The sequence below is a fragment of the Xiphophorus hellerii genome, chromosome 10 (genome assembly GCF_003331165.1).
Source record: "Xiphophorus hellerii strain 12219 chromosome 10, Xiphophorus_hellerii-4.1, whole genome shotgun sequence".
Lineage (NCBI taxonomy): Eukaryota > Metazoa > Chordata > Actinopteri > Cyprinodontiformes > Poeciliidae > Xiphophorus > Xiphophorus hellerii.
In genome coordinates, this window is record NC_045681.1 from 2115847 (window position 1) to 2134106 (window position 18260).

Below are 18260 nucleotides of genomic sequence, written 5' to 3' on the forward strand. Positions count from 1 at the left end.
TTTTTGATTTGGCCCAAAATGAAAATGAGTTTTTACCCTCCTGCTTTATAGAATAAATGTTTTTTCTGCACCTCTGTCCACAAAACTTAAATCCTTTAAATATTTAAAGGATTTAACAACTGCAGCACAGAAAGCATTGTCTACTAATGTTGAAATGGAAGAAAAGCAGAAGGACTTACGCAGACACTCGTTGGCCTCTCGAGCGTTGGCTCTCTGCCACGGCCGGTCGTAGTGAAAAGGTTTGCACCGGTCGCATTCAGGCCCCTCTGTGTTGTGTTTGCAGTCACACACCAGCTTCCCCTCCTTGTCTTTTAGACATCGCGAGGCATGCCCGTTGCATTTGCACCTTCCACCAACCTGGAAGTCTCCCACTGCGTAGAAGTACGTTGGTAACGTTGACGTTACCGCCATTGGGTCGTCGTCCCTTCCTCCAACGTTGCTTCCAGAGCCCAGCGCTAGCTCTCTGGGGAGCTGGGGCCGACTGAAGACAACACGAATATCAGTGACTGTGACCCAGTCCTGGAGGACGGGGCTGTTGTCAAAGTCTTTACCAGAGGGGCGTCCGTCCAGAGTGCTGAAAGCGATAAGTCCTCCAGAGAGAGGGTACATTTCAGTGTGGCCGTCTGTGCACAACGCCTCCTGCTCATTCTGTTTGGTAATAGTTGCTTTGTTGGGCCTGTTGTACATGCGTCTGCATTGTGACGAGTAAAACTGATACGGCATCCAAGTCTTGCCGTAGTCCATGCTTTTGTATATCGCTAGGGATTCGGGTCGGGGCGAGCAGAACTGCAGACTGACGTACGTGATCTCAAACTTCTTCCCCAAAGAGAGAGTGAGAGTCACGTTGTGGGGCGATGTGTTCAGATTCTCCGACTGCCAGCAGGTGAGATTGTGGGCTGAGTTGAGGTCTGTAAGGTAGGAGGCAGGGTGGGCACGCCGAGGGTCGGACGCATCGCAAATCTGACACGCACGTACAGAGGGGCGATCGTCGCTGCGCTCAACGACACTGCAGGAGCGGGAAGGAGGCCGGCCGCAGACGCTGGACACGGTCACCTCCTTACCAAAGGCGGCATTTATAAACTCAGGGATACAGCGTCTTGCAGCTCCGGCCTCATCATAGCAAGGGTCCAAGGATGTCTGCTGTCCTGCAAAAGGATTGGTACTGTGAGTGGAGACTGAAGTTAGCAGGAAGAACAAGCCCAGCGGGCACCTCAGGGGTTCCCTCATCCTGCTGAAAGGGCCGGAGTTGACTTCTGCAAACTTTGGGCTGTGCAGAACGCTGAATGCCTAGAAGGATGAGTCCGAGTGTTTCTCCCCTGTGTGAGTTTCTGTCACTCAGTGAAAGGAGAGTATCTGAGCTCAGTGGCCCTTCACTCCAGTCCTTCCTGTAAGAGAAAGAAACAGGCAGAAAGGTCAATGTCACAGGCATATTTTTTTACCATAACAGGACAGAAGATGGAAAGTGACACTGATCTACCACCTAAAACAAAGCTACATCTTTAAACCCACATTAAGCTTGCCCTTATAAAGGAGCTTCAAATGAATCTCCAGAGTGAATGTTTTCGTTGACTAAAAGCATGTCAAGGATCAGACAGTTAAATGAGGGCCCCAAGTGAAAGGAAGTGACCATTTAAAGAGAGACATTAGAGGCTGGAAGTGACTGCATCTTGAATTTCAATGCCTCTCGCTCATTCATTTCTGCTATTCAGGTCAAAACTGCCCCCACCTTCTGGTCAGGCTTGAAAGCATGGCAGAAGTCACCCGCATAATCCCCATGTGGGAGTGCAAAGCTATGAACTGCGTGCGACTCTGGTCGAACCTCGGCTGAAAGAGAAAGTCTGGACAAAAGAGAACAAGAGTCCCTTCCACAGCTTTGGGTCGTATCATCATTCCACAACGAAAAATCTTAGTTAAAGCCAATTTTTAAATTGAAAAAAATCCCATGTGAAGAAATAAAAAGACTGAAGGAACTTTCTGAGGGGTAAAATATCGACGTGACACAGAAGCCACTCTTCAGGCCTGTATCACCTGCCAGGATAATACAGACATGTTGGTTCGCCATTCATTTGTAGGAGCTGTTTACGATTTACATCTGTAGGCAAAATGTAAAACGTTTTCCACTTTTGTTTTCCAATAAATGTGCAGCTTGTTGCAAAGCGACTTGATATGTCGTTGCCTGGGGTTTGTGAAGCAGCCAATCCAGGAGCACCATTGACTTTCCTTGGAGCTGATTGGCTGAACCCACAAAAATGGAGATAAGGATATTATTGCATATTTGATGTTTGAACTATTAAAATAGGCTTGTTCTATCAAATACCAAGCATCCACTGCATAAAATAAAATGCACATCAACCTTTTCAGGCTTTGATCCACGTTATCGTCTATGTCTTTGCACTAGCCCAAACAGTAACTTCTACTTCTTGGTGAAAATATCAATATGGAACAATTATTATTGTAATAAATATCCATCCTTTAAGATGAGTTAAGTTAAGATGAGTTAAGTCTCTTAAAAATGTGTTTGGTTGTCATTTTTAAATTTACCAGGAATCAGCCACTACAGCTCTGTTTTTGAGCAGATGACCTCTTCTAAAGTCTGCATTATCTCTTTTCATCGACCCAGAAAATTCCCCAGAAGTGATAGTTATTGAAGACTATTCTTCATATTAGGGGATTTAAGGCCACGGCGCTCCGTTGAAGCCTTTAAGGCTCCGGGTGCAGACAGATACCTGCTCACAGCCAGGCGAGAGGCCACTCCGCCCCAGTGAGAGAAAGATTTGGGAGAAAAAGCTCTGGCTAAAAGAAAGAGACGTATGAATCGCCTGAAGCTTTTCCTTCCCTAATCCCCCCATTGTTTTTTTATCAAATCTGGAAGATTTCACTAAAAACAGCTGAGGAGTGGAGACGTTTCTGCAATGCTCTTTTGAAGGTGTTTATTAAATTACAATGAAGCCCAGCCACCTCTTCATACCCCCACATTCTCTTTTACTACAGCATCCCTCTTCATGGCGGTGCAACAAAGGCCTCTGTATCCACTTCAGTCGAGGCTTTCAGGGGTTTAAGTCCAAAATAGAAAGAAACAGAAGTTCTTTTCTTGTGCAAAGGGTCCAAAGCCAGCAACCCCCAATAAAGAAGCAAGTGGTCTGGTAAATGGGACCACTCTTCAGAGCTCATAAGCGCAGCCGTTTGACCGTTCTCAGGCTCAGATTGGGAGTTACAAGGCAGCAGATGGAGTACAGCTGCTTCCATGTCATCTGCTGCTCATCTACTAAAGTCATTTAAATGAAATACTTTTTTGCAACACTTTCCACTTAAAATTTTTTCCAGTATAAAGTCAAAAACAATCTGAAAGGTGAACTATTATGCTTCCTTGAACAGTTTAGAATCGGTCTACAGGGTACACAAGATATATTCATTATAATAAGATTTTAATCTGTTATCTAAGCGTCCTGTCACTTTAAATCCAAATAAGCTGCTGCTGGCCACGCCCCCCAAACTCAACATTTACATTTGCAAGTGAAAATGGCTGCAAACAGATACCCAATTATGAAGCCTCCTTCACAACCAATAAGAATGCATCAAATGGTTTCTGGATTGTAAGTCAACAACAAAACCCTTGTCTTTTCCAGCAGCCATTGTACAGCACGAAACCATCTGACTAAACATGCTGGAGCTCTGCTGGGGTTGCTAGGTAACAGGGAAGGTTTGGTTGTGTTGCTAGGTAACGACCTGGGGTCACTTTGAAACCAAAAACATTAACATGCCGTTTTTTATTTAACTTGTTTATAGAAGCAGTAGAGAAATTACTGTGTAACTTTACAAATGTGAACGAAAAGGATAAAACCTTTAGGAGCATTTAAAGTCATGTCTGAGTTTAACTGAGTGTTTGTCAGAAAAAGCACTCCATAAAGAAAACAACTGTGGTGAAGCTGGAGGGGTCTGGGAAGATTATGGACACAAAACTGATTGATTTTTGCGATTTGTTGGCTTCTAATTACCAACTTCTACGCTCTGAACATGTGGTGAAAAGGCCAATTATATTGACAGAGACAATAAATGGAAAAGAGGAGAGAGAAATTAAATAAAGTGAAGGAAAACAGTTAGCAGCATGAAAGATAAATGGCAGGCAGCAAAAGTGACAAGTAGATGTAATGAAGTAATGAGAAGCAGATCAGCACACGGAGAAACAGGACAGATTTAGACGGACTGCGTTGGGGCCTAATGACTAAATATGGTGCCGTTCATGTGCTGCTCAGCTAAAGGACTCTTCCAGGGTCTGGTGCTGCGCAGCGCATCTGGCAGATCAGCGAGAAGGTTAAACAGAGCGAGGGCGTCTGTTTAAAGCCTCTCAGCCTGCCGCTAACACAGACATGAGCAGAAAGTGTTAGCAGTTCCCTCACAAACAGAAATCTGGTCTGTATTACGGCTCAGATCTGCAGGAGCATCAAGTTCGCTTTTGTTTTGCGATCATCGCGATCATGAATGTTTTTAAAGGGCTGGTTGTGCCAGAAACACATTAGCAAGCAAAAATTACTGATTTTGTGAAGATAATTCTGAAATATTTGCAAATATTTGACGAAAAATGTGACTTTTTGTTACTCGCATATCGATCACAGACTATAAGTAATTTTGGGGCAGCAGTGTAACAGAATCAAAAAATACTGCCACCTGCAGGTGGGAGTAGGCATCACTTTAACCCAAAAGTTTTGGATAATTTTTGCAGAGAATTTGCAATAAACTCACAATTATGCATTAGCGTGAAAAAGTGTGGGGATCTGTTGATTTTGCAGGATTGCAAAAACGTGATAACCGATAACTCTTTTAATGTAACTGGGCAGAATGGAAATATAAACTTGGTAAAATAATATTTAAGCACGACTGTTACCATGAAGCCTCTATTTATGCTTCCCTTTAGAGTCCAGAGGGCCACATAAGAAGCTACAGTGGACCAAATTTGGCCCCCGGGTCTTGAGTTTGACACATGCTCTACAGTAAGACCTCAACATACAATTTTTTTAAGTCACTGATAATTCTATTGATAATTCTGATGATTGATTATGTAAAAAGTTTTGTACATTCTACTGATTTTTCTTTACACCATCTAAGCGTTTTTTTCTTATATAATATTAGAAATACACAAAATGATGCAAATAACTAAATAATTTTAAAATAAGAAAATATTTTATTGCCAAAAATAATATCTGTTGTTAGTGGACTAGTAAATAAAACAATGGCGTTATTCTGAAACTGTTTTTGCGTTGTGAACCACACAACCTTTGTCTTTAAAAACAAAAACAAAAGAACTGAATATGATCTCGATTTATTGCTGCATTCCACCAACTATTCCACTTAAAGAAATAAATCTTTTTCTCACTGTAAAGTCACAAAAATAGCAGCTTTGCACAGGACAAACTTTTAAAATAAACTTTATTGAGTAGAGAAATGAAAACAACAGTGACCCCTTCTGGCTGCTTCCCATTTCAGGTGCTGCACCTTTAGAGTTGGATGTGACTCCAAACTTTGAAAACGAGGAGCTGCAGCAGCAGTTCAGCCGTTCCTGGATGCTCCGCCAGCTGGGAGTTCAGTGACATGCAAACTAATCTGCCTCTCTGTCACTACAACATTTCTCTGTTGATTAATGGTGAAAATGTTGTTGTGCTAACATGAGAAACCCCCCAAATGAGCACATTACCACAGCGACAAATAGGATGACATTTAAAGGTGACCCAATAATGTTTTCTTGAACAGTTTCGGATTGCTGTATGGCCTATACAAAACATGTTCATCACATTTTTTTGCATAAAATCATTCTTAGATAATGAGATTATAGTCTGCTCAGTTCTGCCTGTCTTCAGCTGTTTTAAGGCATCCTGTCACTTTAAATCCAGATAAGCTGCTGCTGGCCACGCCCCCCAACTCAAAGTTTACACTCACACATGAAAATAGCTGCAAACAGATGTGCAATTATGCAACCGCACATCTTTGAAAAGCAGAAGTGGAGCCTCCTGTACAACCAGCCAGAATGCAGCAAGTGGTTTCTGGATGGATTGTCAACAACATAACACTTTATCTTTTCCAGGAGCCATTGTACAGAGCATACAGCAGTAAAACCAGCTGAACAGATGTGCTGGAACTCAGCTTGGGTTGCTAGGTAACAGGTTGGGCTTCACTGGGGTTGCTAGGTGACACACACTGCCTACTTTTTATGACGTTACACTCTGGATATTTTTGAAATGGCTTGTTTTCCATACTTCAAAAAACATAAACTTCTTGCCAACATTTTTTTTTTACCTCTCCAGGGGGTCTTTTGTGGGCTCTAGTGTCCCTTATATGAAAGTAGGCTGACAGGAAACGGGGGAAGACATGCGGCAAACATCGCTGGGTCCGGGAGTCGAACCCGCGACAGCCGCGACGAGGACTCAAGGCCTCCAAACATGGGTCTCGTTATCCCCTACGGCACCACGGCACGCCCGCCAAAAAATGTATTTAAGCTCATGTGTTGTTTTTAGAAACAGTAGACAGAAATGGAAGTATGAAAAATAGAGGTGCACCGATTTATCTATGTCGATTTTCTTAATTTTGGGAAATCGGCGATAAGTCGATTTTTACGTGTGAAACCGATCTTATCCACTGGTGTTATCAACATCGGCAAAGGTCTAAAAATCAACTACTGTGCTTTTCGTTTCTCCTGTGACAGAGGTTTGACTGACAAACCGGCCGGCCATACATACATACATACATACATACATACATACATACATACATACATACATACATACATAGATACATACATAGATAGATAGATAGATAGATAGATAGATAGATAGATAGATAGATAGATAGATAGATAGATAGATAGATAGATAGATAGATAGATCTTTATTGTCATTGTCACAAGAACAACGAAATTTAAAAAGTGCAACAACAGTCACTCCATCGTTGCCAATTCAACCTTCTTGATATATTGAGCAACATTTCAGACAAAGAAACGGTATCAGCCGAAATCGGAATCGGTAAGGTGGGCTTTTTAAAAGATCGGCGCGCGGCCAGAAAACTGCAGTCGGTGCATCCCTAATAAAAAATCTACAAAATCTTACAGATGTACAAACTTGCCATGAGGACAACTTGGAACACACTTAAGTGTTTTTTTTAGTCGGCCCAATTAGTGAAGGTGGGTGAGGCGTGTCTGTCGCTAACAGACGTAGCAACCAGAGATGACAGGGTGGTCTGGTGGCCTCAACGCAGGCATTCCCGGGAACGTTATTTCAGCTTCTCCCTGACACCAGGACATCATCCCATGTTGAGATGTCTTTCTTTCAAGCGAGGGCGTCTCTGTCAGAGTTCACAGATTAGGAAAACAGAAGTCGCTGAGAGGTTTTATTTGGCTTTGGGTGAGGAGGGGAGAGAAGCAGCTGAACCTCCCAGGGTTCGGTGCATCTTCACCTGATGAATGGGGCACATGACTTTCACTGTGGTTCTCATTTTAAACAGCAGGGGTCACTGCATATGAAACCTTTCAACAATAGGTAGCAGAAGAAGAATCTACAGAGGAAATGTGTTCCCAGCCCCACCAAACACAAGTTTATCTGTACAGTTTGACATGAAATGTTACTTTTAGAAGAGTTTGAAGCATTTTGAATTAAATATTTCCTCTGTGTTTATGTAGATATATAACAGAGTATGAGGGCCATACTAATATTTGCTTTTTTTTGCCAGAATAAAATCATAATATTACAAGAATAAAATCAGCATTATGAGAATAAAGTCAAAATAACGCAAGAATGAAGTTGTAAAAATATGAGAATAAAGTCACATTATTAGGAGAAAAATGTAATAATATTATGATTTCATTATTTCCACTTTATTCCCCTTTGACTTTTAAAAAAACTCCAGAATGTACTGTCCCTCACCTAGTAACCCCAGAGAAGCCCAGCCCGTTACCTAGCAACCCCAGCCGAATTCCGTCCGTTACCTAGCAACCCAAGCGGAGCTGCAGCATGTTTGGTCAGCTGGTTTTACCGCTGTATGTGTTGTACAGTGGTTGCTGGAAAAGACGACGTGTTTTGTTGTTGACCTACCATCCAGAAACCACTTGCTGCATTCTTATTGGTTGTGCAGGTGGCTCAACTAATGCTTTTCAAAGATGTTCGGTTGTATATCAGTGCATCGGTTTGCAGATATTTTCACATGCGAGTTTAAACGTTGAGTTGGGGGGGCGTGGCCAGCAGCAGCTCATTTGGATTTAAAGTGACAAGACGCCCTAAAACCCAAGATAGGCAGAACTGAACAGATTAAAATCTCTAAGAATTATTTTGAGTAAATAAAATGTAATTAACATGTTTTTGCTTAGCTTGTATCCTAACCTGATCAAGGAAGCAGAATAGATCACCTTTAACTACTCAAGATCCCACTTCTGTTTCATTTCACATCAGGTGTCAATTATATTTATGTCTGATTCAAGAAAAGAAATGAAATCTCAAAACAAGGATCCTTCTGTAAAACACAGGCTTCAGTTTTATCCTCAAGAAAATAGGACCATCATGAGTTATCATGAATTATCATGAGTTATCATGACCAACGGCCCTAAGTAGAGGGGTTGATGTATTCGGATTCATCATTCCACTTTAAGATGTCCGTCTCCACTGGGCGATGAGGATCGCCCTGTTTTCGGGCTCTGAGAGGAAACATGCTGGACTCTGCGGTTTGGGATTCTCGCAGCTCCTCAGTTGGCATTCATTAAGGAGTGGGGAATGGCTGGGGGAGGAGCGGCGAGCCTCAAGGGCAGGAGGGGGTCAGCTCTCACAGCTGAGGGCGTCATTAGCTGGAGGGGATCGCTGACAAATTTTTAAAGCCTCCTCAGGTTCGGTGTGTGTGTTGGTGTTTAATGTGAGAGGTTCCCTGGCCCTAACCCGAACCACAGCTAAACCCGATCCCAGCCTCCCTCCAAACATTTCAATCTCACCACAATACACCTGAACTCCACTTCCAATAAAACATCACAGCTTTGAAAAGAGTCAAAGCAAAGCGGATCCAGAGGGAATCCGGGTCCATCCAAGTGAAATATTCCCAACCTTTCCACCTAACAGAGACGCTACGAGGAGAGAAGCCGAACGCCCAGCGGAGGAATGCGCAGACCTCTGCGGCCGAGCCCAAACGGTTGGCCCTGAATCTGACAGCAGCTTATTGGATCAACAGAACCCGATCCAGAAGAGAACAGGAGAAGAAACACTGAGCAAGGTGGAATATTAGGACAAACCAGTTCTCAAGACTCTGACAGGTTGATTTGAAACGGCACTATCAGTTTGACGCACGTTTGCACCTCAGCACAAAAGGAAAGAGGAAAGTGCTGATAGGAGCTTTTGTGCTTGGGTTTATTTTTCATAAAGGTGCTTTGGGTGAGAAAAGCTGAGGATAAAGGATGTGAGCCGGCAGTTTCTGGCACCGCTGACTCATTATTCACAGGTTAAACTGGGGTAACGCAAGAAAAATCTGGAACTGTTTTTACCTTACAGAACCTTTCATCACCAAACCTCTCCACATTTTGTCACTTTCAAACCACAGACTTTAATTTAATTTAGTGACTTTTAAAGTCATAGTGGCAAAAGAAACCCTACATATTTTACCAAATGAAAAACTGATCTAAAATTAAATCCCCGTCTCCGACTTTAGAAAATCACACAAAGGCTCACAGTGTCAGTATCTTCAGTCGAGACGTAAATGTAAAACCCAACGAAACTCCAACACCAACACCGTATTTAGAGGAAGCTAATGCTAAGGTGCTATCCCAACACCGTATTTAGAGGAAGCTAATGCTAAGGCGCTATCTCAACACCGTATTTAGAGGAAGCTAAGGCTAAGGTGCTATCCCAACACCGTATTTAGAGGAAGCTAATGCTAAGGCGCTATCCCAACACCGTATTTAGAGGAAGCTAATGCTAAGGTGCTATCCCAACACAGTATTTAGAGGAAGCTAATGCTAAGGCGCTATCCCAACACCGTATTTAGAGGAAGCTAATGCTAAGGCGCTATCCCAACACCGTATTTAGAGGAAGCTAATGCTAAGGTGCTATCCCAACACATTTAGAGGAAGCTAATGCTAAGGCGCTATCCCAACACCGTATTTAGCATTTTGTTTTCTTGCCACTCATCCTCAAAAATAATAAATAAAAGGCAAATAATAAAGATGCTAACAACACGTAGCAGTTCTGTATCAATAAGGTAAATATTTATTTATTTGTAGTTTTTTCATCCCAAAATACTGCAGTTTTACAGTAGAGAAAGAAAAGCTTGAATTTATGCAGATGTGCATGGAGATTAATCACACCTGGCGGTGGCTGCATTATGCTGTGGGGATACTTTAATGGAGCTAGATACAAGACAATCCTGGAAATAAAACCTGTTAGCTGAGGTTTGTTTCACATATTCTTACTATGAAATTATTTTTTGTCTTCTGATTTTTGCTTTTTAAGAACCAAGAACTATAAAAACGCTTTTACCTGCTGCTACTTGGTAATTGTAGCCAATTTAATTAAAGTATTCAGTAGAACACAATCCATAACCACAGAAAACTCTTGAGTCATTTTTAGGATCGCAATAAAAGCCCATAGAGATTCCCTAAATAAAAAGAAAGTTTGTTATAAATCACATCAGCTTAAAGTGTATTCAGAATTAAAAGCAACCACAGAGTTCCCACAAAGCTCCAGTGTTGATGACTTATTTTATGAGGAGAAATGTTTCTGCCGACCTCTGCGAGAGGGAAGCTGGAGTCGCACTTTGTCTGGGATTTTTAACTGACAGGAAGACGGATTTGGGAGGGAAGTTGACCAGAGACGGAAAATTTATTGCTCCCCGTGTCGGGCTGTGATCTGTTTTCAAATACAAGAAATATTTTCCCTACATGTGCCGTCAAGATGCGCCTGAGAAAGGCATGACACCCACCGCCCGGCGATGGCAGCCAGCGCCACAGACTCCTTACAGAAAACGCTCCCAAGGCCGAGGTAGACCGATAATAACGACGGTAAACAGATAAAGAGAGACAAAAATGAAGTCTACTTGGATGAGAAAGGAAGTGGTTTGTTTACAGGGATGGAAAGATTAGGAAACAGAGAGGTGAGCCGTTTTTCTTAGCAGCTTTAGAAGGTCGTCTGTGGTCGGCACAGCCGTGGTTTCCCTAAAAGCCCCTTTAACAGGAAAACGGTTGTTTTTTTCAGCTCATAAGAAACATCTACCCTGCTGCCGAAAGCACCGAGCTGCTTTGAACACGCAGGGGGAGAAAACCGCAAATCAGTTTATTAAGTGCCTGCAAGATTATGTACATCAGTTAAAGACACACAGTGGGCGGATAAACACTCACTACAGCTAGCTGCCAAGATAGCAACATGGATGGATGGATGGATGGATGGATGGATGGATGGATGGATGGATGGATGGATGGATGGATGGATGGATGGATGGATGGATGGATGGATGGATGGATGGATGGATGGATGGATATAAGAAAAACTAACAAGAAGTAGAGCAGAACAGTGAAGCAAAAGTAAAATGTTTCTATGTGTATTATTTTGAAACATTTTTTACAAATAAAACTGAAAAGTGTGGCATGCTTTTGCATTCAGCTCCACTCCACTTCCTTATGTAGAACTGCCTTTTGCTGTGATTCTAAACTTGTCCACATGTTTGCTGTTCAGTTTATGCTCTACATGTTCAGATGAACAAAACACTTTTATGTCTAACACATAAAATCCAAATTAAATACATCAAAGTTTGTGGTTTTAATGAAAGAAAATGTGGAAAAGTTTAATTTTGTTGCAGAACAGAACACAAAGGAATCTCTGCCAAAATGGCCAAAATGTTTCCGTAAATATTAATTGGCTTTGTACTAACATTTCTACAGAAATATTTTCATGCTTTATGGTACATAAATGTTCAGAAATTAATGTTTTTATCTAGATAACAAGAGTTGGGTAGTAACTACATACCTTTACTCGATTAACTTACTTTTCAAGTAATGTTTTTTGGGGAAAAAAGTACTTTAAGGAGTATTAAGGAGTACTCCATTATACTTTTTACTTGAGTAATTCTACTATAAAGTATCTCTTCTCTTACTTGAGTAAAATTTCTGGATTTTCTTCCCACTGAATGAAAAACAAACATGTTGTAACCAAACATCGACCAGACAGACTCACAGCTGCAGTTTCTGTTAAAGTTTAAGAATTTTTTAAATAAAAAAACTGATTTGGAAAAAAAATCTTTTGCCTGATTTTGTTATTTTTTGTTACTTATGTGACAAAATCATCATACTGTCATTTTGGTCCCTAAAATACCAAACTTTCCACTTAACTCTATGTTTAACTTTATATTCTGATGTTGTAATTTTTGAATCTTAAATGATTGATAACTTTTCACCAAACACATTTTTACTCTTAATTGACTCATTTTTTCTGCTTTTACTTGAGTGCAGTTTTTTCAGTACTTTATCCATCTCTGCTTAGCAGATGAACATTTCAGCAGAAATATTTTCATCCTTCATGGCCGACATTCTACTTCAACGGGTCTGAAATGCACGTTTTTATCCAGCCGGTCCACTTTTCCATCAGTGCGGATGTGAGCGGTTCTGGATCTGCCCTGGGTCGGGCATGGGCACACACATGTGGACCCCACACACGTGCAGATCTCTCTGCATCTGGACGAAATGTGTGGCTAACAAATACAGACCCGGCAGGGGGCAGGAAGTGGCAGAAGAGAGCGTGTAAATCTCCACCGCTGGGTTCGCTTCCCACACTGAGGCGTCGACCGGATCATCCGACAGCTTTACCCAACTCCCAGTTTGTCACTCAAAACCAAGCTGCTACTTAAGTGAGACGAGTTTTTTTTGTGCTGCTTCTATTTAAAACGCTACTCTGAATATGCATATATAAAAAAACGGCCAGGAATGGAAACAATCCGGGGGAGGAATAACAAAACTTGTTTTCTCTCATTAGTACTCCCAGACTCATGTATTTGCTCTGTAATTAGAGTCTGATCTGGTAACACTTGACAGCTGGGGTGAGAATAGTGAAAACATTCTGATCCCAGGTCAGGCTCTTTTTTTTTAAATGGTCTTGAGTCATTTATTTAAACTGAACCCAAAGAAGACAGAAAAACAGGACAAACAAGGGAGACTGAGCATTACGGAGCCCCAACAAGCTTAGAAGAGTTGACCTCCCAGAAGAGAAAACTGTTTCCCCTGCATACACTGCAAAAACACAAGATCTTACCAAGTAGTTTGTCTAGTTTCTAATATAAATATCTAAATACATTTGATTTAAAACAAAACTAACTTACAAATAACGTTTCAGCAAGAAATAAGAGTTTGTTCTCAGTAAATATCTCCTTAATGTTCATGAAAATGAACTAATTCCTGTAGCATGAAAGAATGTTTTGTTATTGGTGAAATAATCTGCAGTGGAACTAGAACTGGGTTGCTAGGCAACGGACTGGGCTTGGCTGGCATTGCTAGGAAACGGCGCCAGTGGATCTAGAACTTTCTCATCAATATTAAGGAAATTATTTACTTAAATTAAGCTCCTGTATCTTGCATAAAAGTTAGTTTTGTCTCTTTTCAAGTTGCTGTAGAAACTGGACCAAAAATACTTGGTAGGATTTTGTGTTTCCCTGCATACTCTGCTGTTACACTGTAAAATCTCAAAATTTTCCAAGATCTTTTGGTCTAGTTTGTACCGCAAATATATCAGCATAATTAAAATAAAAAAACAATAACTGACAAGTACATTTTCAGCAAAAAATAGGAGTTTGTTTTAAGTAAATAATTCCTTAACGTTGATGGAAAAAATCTAGTTTTTGGCTCCACTGGCTTTTAGTTGACAAGTAACAAATAACTTTTCAGCGTGAAATATAATATTTGATATTGATGATTATTTAACTTGTAGCAAGACATTGTTCCATGTTATAAGTGTAATAATTTGCCAGTGGAAGTAGCACTTTTTCATCAATATTAATTAATTATTGATTTAAAAAAGATAACCTTAATTTCCCTATGGGATTAATAAAGTTTAACCTAAAATAAGCTCCTATATCTTGTTGAAAAGTGAGTTATAAGTTAATTTTGTCTTATTCCAAATGTAATAAGATATTTACAGTAGAAACTCAACAAAAAAACTTGGTAAGATTTTCTGTTTTTGCAGTGCAAACACTTGTAGAGTTGAGGCCAGGAGTGATGCAATTAAATAATAATGATTTCTTGCAAAGAATAAAGATAAATGGTGGCCATGTGGCCTCCAAACTCCTGGTTTCACAGCGAGACTTGAAGCCGTTTCTTCATGCTTCCTTTCATTTGGGGTGAGAGTGAGAAGTAGGTCAAATGACTGACACTGATTCAGTGAGCAAAGGGGGAATACTTTCGCTCTATTGAGGCACTTAAGATAAGCAATCAGGGAGGGATTCTCACTTTCCCTTCCCGGATTGAGAGCAGCAGCAGGATAATTGTCTCCTGACAGGCCAGCAGCTCAGGGACCCACATCGCTTTGATATTTCATTTTCAGATTTTGTAGACGGAGAATTTTATATGTTTAATGCAGGAAGGACGTTGTCCACATTAGAAACAAGTTTAGGGTTTCATTCAAGTTTAGGAGTGTTGCCATGACGACACTTGAAATTAAGTTTCATAAAGGAACAACTTGTAATTTTGTGTTTTTAAGCACCTATATATCAAAAACACTGGAACTCTACACATTTTCTTCTATTTTCTAGATGAATATTTGATTCTAGTTTCATATCAGGGCAACCGCACTGCAAAAACACCAAACATTACCAAGTATTTTTGGTCTAGTTTCTAGTGCAAATATCTTTGTACATTTGGAATATTTAAAAACTAACATTTCAGCAAGAGATAGGAGCTTGTTTTAATTAAATAATTCATTCATGCTGAAGAGAAAGTTGGTGTATGAAGTAACCTACAAGTAACTTTTTTGGGTTTGCCAGGTAGCGGTGTAAGAATGGAGCGTTAGCTGTTTTCAAAAGCAATTTCAGTCCCTACACTACAAAAAATACAAAACATTACCAAGTATTTTTGGTTTAGTTTCTGGTGCAAATATATTTGAACATTTGAAATAAGACAAAACTAACTTGCGTAACTTTTCTTCTAGTTCCACTGCCGCCGTTACCTAGCAACCCCAGCCAAGCTCTGCCCGTCGCCTAGCAACCCAGTTCTAGTTCCATTGGCAGATTATTTCACTTATAAGACTTTTTTCCCATGTTACAAGTGAAATAATCTGGAATTAGTTCTTTTTTTGTCAATATTTATAAATTTGTAGCTTAAACAGGCTCTTATATCTTGTTAAAAAGTTACTTATAAATTATTTTTTGTGTTTTTGCAGTGTAGAATATCTAAAAAGTGGAACTATGAAGGACGAACAAAAAAAACATTTAATGTAACATCTGAAACAAATTCCCACTTGACGGATGGAGGTGATGGAACATTTTGGATCTTTTTTTATAAATGATCAGAGAAATTTTGATAAGTGACTAGTTACTATTTTTGATTCTATTTTTACAAACAGGCCGTTTTGTTAAAAATCAGCTTCGATGGCGCCAGAACCTGGTGTGAACCGAATGATGCGTTCAATTTCTCACAGAAGTCAGGAAATAAATCAACTGAGTCGAACCACTTCTTACTGTGAAGATGCAATTTGACATAAAAAAGCTGCATATGTGAGAATGACAAACAAACCATTAAAAGAGAAAATAAATACTTTAAACCTGAAACTCTCATGTTTTTTCAGAACGGCAGCCATTTTGGATTCTGAACCCAGGGCTGCTGAACAGCTTCAGGTTTTCTTATTCTGACTGCGAGTGCAACGAGAACAAACAACAGCAATCAAACTTCAGAGACATAAATACGGTGTAGGACACCGGAACCGGCCGACCCCGCCCATCAGAAACGGTTTAATAAGAACCAAATCAACATGTTCCTTCCTCTAAAACTAAAGAAAACACAAATCCTTATAATTTGATGCTACGCAGCAGATTTCATGATAAAACTGAAGCATTTTCTTATCCTCGTATTCAGATTAGCTTAATTTTGGTAAATTTATAACACCACAAAAAACAGAAACAAAATAAAACTCTATATTACAAACCAATAATTTACCAAAAGGATTATTTTTGCCTCCTTATTTGTCGACTAAACAGTCAACAAAATGAAAGTTTTACCTGCTACAGACGTACAGATTTTAACTCTTGACCAGTTCAAAAAGCAAAAATAAGGATTTCAAGTATTTCAAGTGTTTATTTCTATTACAACCAATGAAAACCTTACATCTGCACTGAAAAAACACAAAATCTTACCAAGTATGTTTAGTCCAATTTCTACTGCAAATAACATGTAAGTGACTTTTCATAGGGGCTCGTTTTAAGTGACTAAATCCTTTATATTGATGAAAAAAAAGTTGATTAGTTCACTTTAAAACATTGGAAAAATGTCTTGTTAAATGTAAAATAATCTGCAATTATAACTAGAACTTTTTAAATTAGTATTAAGAAATTATTTACTTAAAATAAGCTGTTGTGTGTCGGTGAAAAGTTTGTTTTTGAGTGTACTAACATTTGTACACTCAAATATGTAAAAAACAGAAAAACATCTGTAATTTACGGTAAATACGGTAAATAGAATTTAATCATAAACTAGAGACATTTTTTTTTAACAGTGTAGAAACTAGACCAGAAATACTTGGTAAGATTTTTGCAGTGTAGTTTTTAAACGGAAATGTTATGTTCGTGACCAACTGGCAGTGACTGACAGCTGTATCCAGTCTTATTCGTGGAAGGTTTAGTGGAAGGAAAAACTATGCATACGAGCAACAGCACAGATCAGAAGATGGTGAAGCAAACCCATTTTAATGAATGTGGCAGAAATATTTACTATATGAGCAAAAATGTTTTTGTTTGTCGTTTATGGAATCATTTAAACTTTTTGTTTTATTTGAAGATAAACGTCCCAGAGGTAAAAACTCAGCTTCCTCACTGGCTTCCAGCAAAAGGATCCCAGACCGAGACCTGAACAAAACACATTTTTATTGATTTTATACATTATTTTCACTTTCTGCTTTACTAAATGCTGAGTTTTCATTAGCTGTGCGTCATTATCATTAAATTTAAAAGAAACAAACGCCTGACATATATTATTGTGGATCTAATTAATATATAAAAGTTATGGGTTTGTGTTTTTGAGCTGAATTTACTCTAATAAATGAACTTTTTGATGGTTTTGCAGTGCAGTGAGATGCACCTGTGTGCAGCCGGACCGGTGATTCAGATGCTCTGTTTCTAATAACCTAAAGGTCAAAGAGACTCACTTTCTTCCTCCTTAACGAAACAAGTGGTGCGTAAAATGAAAAATCTGAAACAATAAGACGCAAATGAACTCACCTCAGCGCCAAACCGGCCGCACACTTTCCCTTTTTGATTAAAACAAAAAGAAGAAAAGAAACGAAGCGTCCTCACTAATCACGTTTGAGGTTTTTTCTCCCGGTAGAAACGGACCCGTCCAAAAGTCTGTCCGCTTTCAGATGGAGCTAAATGAGCGGAGTCCTGGATCCAGGATCCATCCGCGTCCGCAGCGCTGGCCGACTGAGAGCTGCTGGTACGTCCATATGTAAGAAAGGAGCCGGGTTTGGCTACTCCCCGTTAGAATCAAACCCAGATTGTCAGAGAGAGAGAGAGAGAGGGAGGGAGGGAGGAGAGGGCTTTAAATATTCCCAAACCTGGAATGTTTCTTCAGGTTTCCTTTTACAAATATAGAATTAAAAAATAAATATTTATTTATTTGGAACAACACTGAAGTATTTAAGTTGGGAACAAGAGACAGAGATGCGGATTAATCTCAATATCACTCCACATGTTCGCTGTTTCATTACGTAAAAGCAGAAAACAGCAGCAAAACGAAACGGATTGAGTTACGTGAAGTCTCGGAACGGTCTGCTGCGTGTTTGCGCAGGCTCGTTTTTTGGCAGAGAGAAACGGAGCTGTGCGCCTCTCGGCCATGACGGCATCACATTAACTCATTAGCTACATTCAGATGGCTTTTTATATATACATTTGCCCCCTCTGCCGCTCAAAGAGCATGTGGTTTGTCAAGTTTGTGCGGCGGTATGCGCCGGAGGGAGGGGAGGAGTGCGTAAAGGCGCACCGGAGAGCTCACAGCTGTTTTAGTACCAACTTACTGCATTGATTCTGGCACTCCTGTTCAAAAGATAACGACATAACTC

The 18260-nt window shown here is 40.1% G+C and overlaps 1 protein-coding gene across 2 annotated transcripts in view; it reads right to left on the bottom strand.

The window, feature by feature from the left end:
- The window catches only part of ntn2 (netrin 2), a 59395-nt gene extending 41678 nt beyond the window's left edge, over window positions 1–17717 (bottom strand). The window contains exons 1-2 of one of the 2 annotated variants that reach the window (XM_032574389.1): window positions 17422–17717; window positions 180–1385 (exon numbers count right to left, since the gene is read on the bottom strand). In XM_032574389.1, coding sequence (XP_032430280.1) covers window positions 180–1227 — 1048 coding nt within the window. In that variant the 5' untranslated portion in view covers window positions 1228–1385; window positions 17422–17717. The remainder of the gene's footprint in view (window positions 1–179; window positions 1386–17421) is intronic. The other variant, XM_032574388.1, reaches the window with a different exon arrangement.
- Between the last annotated feature and the right edge of the window lie 543 nt (window positions 17718–18260).